This window comes from Natrix helvetica (genome assembly GCF_964273705.1).
Source record: "Natrix helvetica genome assembly, chromosome: 1".
Taxonomy (NCBI): Eukaryota; Metazoa; Chordata; class Lepidosauria; order Squamata; family Natricidae; genus Natrix; species Natrix helvetica.
Window position 1 is genome coordinate 180,791,881 of NC_138548.1, and position 7,730 is coordinate 180,799,610.

At 44.1% G+C, this 7,730-nt stretch overlaps 1 protein-coding gene across 1 annotated transcript in view; it reads left to right on the forward strand.

Moving 5' to 3' along the window:
* The window catches only part of AOX1 (aldehyde oxidase 1), a 74,297-nt gene that overhangs the window by 41,656 nt on the left and 24,911 nt on the right, over positions 1-7,730 (forward strand). The window contains exons 23-25 of the mRNA XM_081956937.1: positions 2,116-2,203; positions 3,104-3,190; positions 6,411-6,602. Coding sequence (XP_081813063.1) covers positions 2,116-2,203; positions 3,104-3,190; positions 6,411-6,602 — 367 coding nt within the window. The remainder of the gene's footprint in view (positions 1-2,115; positions 2,204-3,103; positions 3,191-6,410; positions 6,603-7,730) is intronic.

Here is a 7,730-nt window from a genome sequence, read left to right on the forward strand (position 1 = left end):
CATACTTAATACTCACTGAGACTCATCCTCCTTATGTTATATAACAAAACAGGTGGCTGTTTTAAAAGTTAACTGTTTTTAAAGTTGCATCATATTTAATAGCAGTAGAGTATTGACTATAATGTACTTTCCATATAAATTAGATTATCACACTTCTCTTTCTTCCACCAGCTTTTTTGAATGTGGCAATTAAGTTATCAATGAAATGTAGCTAAAGATCCTAATAATCTGATGCAGTATTTGTTGATGTGCTCCAGTTCACACACATCATCTTCTTTGGATTTAGGTAGAAACCTGATGTCTATTAAGCTGTTGTATATGGAAATTGTGATAATATTGATACTGCTTGCATATAAAAACATATATAAAACATTTGATACCTAATGGCTTGATTTCCAACTGTGTCTCCCGTAAACACCAGTGTATCCATACACAACTTTGGGGCCCTTTTGTCATCTTCAGTATCTTATCTGTTTTTATGTTTATCATTCTAGTTAAAGTCATTTAATGGAAAATCAGAATGCTATAAACCCGGGATGGTGAACCTGTGGCACGCGTGCCACAGGTGGCACGTGGAGCCATTTGTCAGGGCATGTGAGGCATTGCCCTGTCAGCTGGCCAGCATGCATGCGCGCGCTGGCCAGCTGACTTCAGCCTATTTTTGAGGCCATTTTTCACCCTCCCCAGGCTCCAGAGGCTTTATAGGAGCCTGGGGAGGGTGAAAACAGCCTCCCCTGCCTGCCACCCCGGAGGCTTCAGGAGCTTCCCTAGCGCAAAAAACCAACCCTATGGGCAAACAAGAAGTTCAGGAACGGACTTCCGGTTTGCTCGTAGGGTCGTTTTTTGCCCTTCGGAGCATTCAGGGAAGCATCTGAAAGGCCCCTGAGGGCTCCAGAGGGCTGAAACCATCCCTAAGCAAACTAAAAGTCCGGTTCCCAAACTTCTGGTTTGCCCATAGGGCCAGTTTTTTGTGCTCCTGACGCTTCAGGTAAGCTCCTGAAGCCTCCAGAGGGCCTCCGGGGAGGGACGAGGGGGCCTGTTTTCACCCTCCCCAGGCTCCTATAAAGCCTCTGGAGTCTGGGGAGGGCGAAAAAAACATGAAAAAAATGAGGGGAAACGCTGGTCATGCGCGCATATTGCTGGGGTCATGCATTGCGTTATGAGTGTGGCACGCACACGTGAGACCCCCCTGCACACAAGCCAAAAAAGGTTTGCCATCACTGCTATAAACCAAAGCACCATCTTCAAGCATAACTGTTTAAATAGTATTCCTAGGGCTGCACTTGCCTGTTTTTTTTTATTAAAAGATAAAAGCCAGTAAGGTACGGTAGCTAAAATGTTAGACTGGCAGTGCCTATCCCTAGTCAGAGAAGGTTACTGATACCATAATACTGGGGCAGTCACACTCTCTCAGCCACAACTTTCTCATAGTAAAATATGTGGGGGAAACACAGAAGGAAGGAACATTATGTACACCACTAATTTCTCTCTCTCTCTCTCTCACCCCCTCCCTCCCTCTCTCCCCTTCTCCCTCTCCCTCCCTTCCTCCCTCCCTTCCTCCATCCATCCCCCCTCTCTCTTGTATCCTACCTTTATTATTTTTACAAATAACCCAAGGCAGCAAACATATCCATCACACCTTTCTTCTCCTGTTTTCCGCACATGAATAAACTTGTGAAGTGAGTTGGACTGAGAGAGAATGACTGGCCCAAGTCCATCTGACTTTCATGCTATGGTGGGACTGAACACATGGTCATCTAGTCTGGTGTTCAAATTGGCTCTTGCATTCTTGCATGAAAGCAGAGTATAAAATTAATTGGGACCAGCCATGTGTTGTGTTTGCTGAGAGAGGGGGAGGGGTGGGAGGGAGGGAGACACACACAGAGAGAGACAGACAGACAGAGAGATGTTGAGGGGGTGAAAAGCAATGTGAACTGAAATGAGAAGAATCTGTTTGCCTGCTGATAAGTGCCAATTTTATCACTAACATGTCTACAATAAGAGATATTTTATGCCCATAAGAATTTGGTACAAAAGGCTTGGAAATCCCTGCACTATGGCATATGCTCTTTGGCGTCCTAGCAACTCATCATAATGTTGCATACATTTTTGTAGAACAGGTTGCCCAGTTCGTTTTATCCTGGAGCGAAAATATGACATGCTAATACATGGAGGCCGACATCCACTTTATGGAAAATATAAAGTAAGCTATTTTGATTCTAAATGGCAGCACTTTTATATACCTAAATTATTACCTTACACAGACTTACTTTGTCCTTGCCCATCAGCAAAAACACAATGTCTCTTCCTGGTCTATTCTGTCCCCTTATACTGCTGCTGTACACAATGTCTTAAGCTGTGCAGAAAGCATGCAGAAATCAGACATCTTCTAGACATAGGGCAGGTTTAACTCCAGGCAAAAAAGTATATTTATGAGTTATTTCGGTCAGTATCTCTCATGCATGCTCTGGTAATCTCCCATTCAGAACCAACCTTCCTTCCTTCTCTCCTTCCTTCCTTCCTTCCTTCCTTCCTTCCTTCCTTCCTTCCTTCCTTCCTTCTTTCCTTCCTTCCTTCTCCTTCCTTCCTTCCTTCCTTCTCTCCTTCCTTCCTTTTCTCCTTCCTTCCTTCTCTCCTTCCTTCCTTCCTTCCTTCCTTCCTTCTTTCCTTGTGTTTTATGTGTGACTGTTTTTGAGAAAGATTAAATAATTGGGCAGTTTTAAGTGTATGATGTTAGTGCTTCATCACCTGCAATAGCTGCCAATCTATTAATAGTTTGAGATCACTGAAATATTCCCCTCTTTAACTTATTTCTTTCCAGAGAGTTTGCTTAGGAGCAAAATCCTAAGCAAAAGAGATGAGTAGCTATCAAGAAGACTCCCTGTGGAGACACATTAGCAGTCAAATGGTCTCCTTAACACAAAAAAAGTTTATCTGACACACAGCTTATTGTCCTTTCAGCACCATCAAAATTGTTGAAGAAAAAAATTAAAGATGTAATAAATACTGGTGCTTTTGTTGCCCAGAGAAAATCCCAATAAACTTCAGGGGATTCAGATGAAAGAGATAATGTGTTTCTAACAATACACTGTTCTGATTTTAGGTGGGATTCATGAAAGATGGCAAAATTAAAGCTGTTGACCTTCTGCTCTTCACAAATGGTGGATGTACACCAGATGAATCTGAATTGGTAGGTTTCTTTATAACAGAAGACTCATAGATAGGAACAATACATTTAGTGCTGGTTGAGAGAAAAATAATTTTATATTTGCTGATGATAGAATATTTGAATACTTCATTTATTCGGCCAAGTGTGATTAGACACACAAGGAATTTGTCTCTTGTGCAGAAGCTCTCAGTATACCGTGTTTCCCTGAAAATACAACCTGTCCTGAAACTAACGCCTTGTCACATTTTTAGCGTGGGCAAAAATAAAAGGCCACCCCCAAAAATAAGACCTCTGGAAAACACCCCCGCTCCAGCCAGGCAGAGCACTCTATGGTTGTGGACTGGCTGCTGGAAGACTCTCTGTCCGGAAGACTCTCTCTCCAGCAGCCAGCCCACAACCATAGACCGCACTCCTAGAGCTGCCGCTGCTGGAAGATTCGGCAGCCGAGTTTTGGAGTTTTGATGCCGAAGAAGAAGTTATGCTTGGAGCGTGACGGTGGCAGCGCCCTGGTGCTGCAGGGAGAGCTGGGCCAGGGCATGGTGAGGCTGAGAGGCATGCTTGCAGGGGGCAGAACAGGCGCTCACGCAACCCCTTTCTCCAGCCAGGCAGAGCTCCATGCACTGACTTAGGGTGTATCCCTAATGTGCCAAGCCATGGGAGCTGGGGAGCGGGCAAAGCGCCACATGCCTTGGCACCTTAGGGATACCCTCTAGGTCAGTGAATGGAGCTCTGCCCAGCTGGGGAGAGGGTTTGCTGAGCAGTTGATCATGAGCGTGGTCACCTCATGACTGCTTCATCCCTGAGGCTGTGCACGTCTGTTCGGAAGCCAGTTCGCAAGGGAGCAGCCTCCCGGCAACCCTAAAACAATAAGCCCTCCCAAGGCCATATTTCGTGGGGCAAAAGAAAATAAGACCCTGTCTTATTTTCGGGGAAACACGGTATATGCAAAGCAACAGAGGCGGGCAACTTATAGCAAGCTGTCACACCTGTAAGGCCTTCACCTTCTTATTTTCTTTCAATTGATTTCAAGCAAGCAACCCTGATGTTCAAGCAGTAGGTGTTGGATGCAGAACACTAAATTCATGCAGGCAAAGCCTCTGTCTTTTCCTGACTGACAGAGTGACAATATCATAGTACCAACCGTATATCCCATTGCAGTTGGAAATCCTGAACCAGAGAAGGGCTTTCACACACTCTAGTTCTGTGATGGTGAACCTTGGCACGCTGGGAACCGTCTCCCAGCTTAGCTCCCCCGCGCATGCATGTGTGTCTACTGCCAGTCAGCTGATTTTTGGGTCTCTGCCGTGCATGCAGGAGACGCATGTGCATGCGCGGGAGTCACGCATGCATGGAGAAGGGGTTGCACACATATGCACAGGGGTGGGGGGAGCATGGGGGTGAGGAGCTTCCTCATACCCCAATTTTGGTCCCAGGGGGCTTCAGAGATGCTTGCTTGGCCCAAAATGGGGTACGGAAGGGGTCACGCACATGCACAGGGGAGCGTGAGAAGTCACGCGCATGCGTGGGGGGAGCACGGGGGTCATGTGCAGGGGTTGGGGTGCATTGCATTATGGGTGTGGCCACACACACGCAATTTCAACCTGCAAGGGAAAAACTTGTAGCCATCACTGCTCTAGTCTAATGCAGTATCTTTCGGGGAGCGGTGCCGGAAGGTAGATACAAAAAGATATATATCCTGGTCATGGCAAGTATGTCCCTGTGAATCAAAGTAGGTAGGATTTATTCAGCAATTTCGTCAATTTTACAAGGAACTTAACAGAGCTCTAATTACTGTATTTCTGAATAATATAAGATGATTTATCACCAAGCAATACAAATAGTCCTCACTTAATAAAACTAGTTGCTCAGCCATCATTCAAAGTGACAAAGAGACTTAGAACAAAAGGTTCTTCTAAACCAGTTCAGAGTTCCAGTGGCACACCCCACCGCAATCACATGACCGCATTTTGGGCTCTTGGGAACTGGCTCACTTTTATGGCTGGTTGCTCTGTTCCATGGACATGTGACAGCAATTTAGCATTTTTTGCCAAATTCCAGCACATAGGAATGAAGTGACTTATTTTATGAGTGTAGTGTTTGCCTTATGGCTACCATAAAATAAGCTCATAAAATCACCCGCCAAGGTGGCTGGGGAATTTTGGGAGTTGAAGTCCACAAGTCTTCAAGTTCCCAAGTTTGGACACCCCTGATTTAACGTTACAGAGACATAAAAAAAAGTGATTTGCAACCAGTCCTTGCAGTTACAAGTGTCACAGCATCCCTATGGTCACATGATCAAAATTTGGTCACTAGGCAACCAGCAGGTGTTTACAACAGTTGCAGCATCGTTTGGTCACACGATCATCATTTGCAACCTACTCAGCCGGCTTCTGACCACTGAAGCCAATGGAGGAAGGCAGATTCACACAAGGACTGCAGTGATTCACTCACCAATTGTGCCAAACAAAAGTTGTAAAAAGTTGTAAAATTGGTTGTAATAATTCATTTAACAACCTCCTTGTTTCACAATGGAAATTCTGGTCCCAATTGTGGTCGTAAGCCAAGGACTACTTATATAAAATAAGGCATATAACAACTAAAAGTAGCTGAATCTGCATGGGTATGGTCTGGTAGATATGGTTTCCTCCTTTTCATTTCAACTTTACGCCCAGGGTTATGTTTGCCTTCTGCTGCTTAATGAACACCATAACAAACTAAGTTGAGTTTGATTATAAACTGAGTGTTTATTTTCCACCTTCATCCATACATTTGTGCTCTGCTTATGAATTTTTTTGTATGCATAATCCTCCCGTTTTATAGAAAAGGCTCTTCATTTGTAGCAGATCAATTCCACTTTGTATTCTGCCAACACATAGTATTATTTTGAAGATTTTTCTGTTTTATCATAGTTGCAAACTGCTGTATTGCCATGCTTTATGTCCATGTTTTAAATCTTGAAGTTTTTCAAAAAGAGGGGGTGGGCAGAATTCTGTAGTCCCCCCCTGTCTCTGTGCCATATGATAAATGATAGCACTGGTATAAATCCCCACTATCTTTCCCCACTGGTATTATCTGGTGAATGTCAGGCGATAGCTTCTTGGAAGATAGATAGAAGATAGAAAGAAAAACAGAAGCTAGATAGTGACAGCAGGAACATAAGGATGCCAAGAAGTATAATATTATGGAGTAACTGCATAAGGTGCGATAATTAACCGGTTTGTTATCTATTCCTGTCCATTAGGTAATAGAGTATGTCGTGCTAAGATCTTTTAATGCATATGATATCCCCAACTTCCGAAGCCAGGGATGGGCCTGCAAGACAAATTTACCATCAAATACTGCATTTCGAGGGTTTGGATATGCACAAACAGCCTTAAGTACGGAAATGTGGATAGCAGCTGTGGCTGATTGCCTTGATCTTTCACCTGATAAGGTAAATAAAAAAATGGGGAAAAGGTGTGTTTAGAGCAGTGGTTCCCAACGTGGCCCACCGTTGCCCACAGGGGGGCAATTTGAACCTTGTTTAAACCAAGTTAATGGCTTTTTAGGCTTTCTCCGCATGAGTAGAGTTCACTTTTTGAGTAAAGTAAGAATTATATGTGACGCAGGGGTGGGGTGGGGGCATCAGCATTTTAGAGATGCTTAGGTGGGGCATGGTCAAAAGAAGGTTTTGGATGCTATTTGGAACCTTGAAAATAATGTTTCTTTTGCAAATGTAACACAGATATGTCAGTCTTCATTTGCATAGCAGAATTGACAGAAAGGAGAGGGATCGGAATCCCTTCTAATAAAAGATAAAAGATCTATAAGATCTGAAGAGAAACCAGAATATATTCCCCAGTAAATACTGGGGATGCCGGAAACCGGAAGAGTATCAATGAAGTGTCCCTCCGCAGCCTATCACCGAGTCAAGCACCGGCCAGCTGGTCTTCGTGCGTTAATGCGCGCCAGAAACCAGAAGACCAGGTGGCCGGCATGCAAGCGCATGCCATAAACTGGAAGATCATGTTCCCAGCATGCACATGCACACCTGGAGGCTGCTCTTCTGGTTTCTGGCAGTCCAGCATGGGTGAAGACCAGCTGGCCGGTGCTCCGGAACCCAGAAGAGCAGCGAGCGATTGCTCACGTGCCTGGAGAAATGGTTCTGTGTGCCACTTCCAGCACACATGCCATAGGTTCGCTATCATGGACTTGACTATTCTTGAGAGATGGCTTTCTAGCCTTCTCCAGAGATTTCCCAACTTCCATTGGCAGATTGTTCTTTGATATCATCTTATATTTGAACCAAATTTAGATAGCTACATTTTTTTCTGTTGTAAGTCACAGAGATAATTTCCTTGCGCCAACGAGGGAACTGATTGTTTATATCAGTGACTACCACCACCACCACCAAGCCACACCCACCAAGTCATGTCCACAGAACCGGTAGTAAAAAATATTGAATCCCACCACTGGCCACTAGGACTTATTCTAGAATAATTCATCTTTTTGAGAGCAAAAGGATATGTAAGTTACTTACTATGGAATTTCAATTTCAATTTTCAATTTTATTTGATTTGTT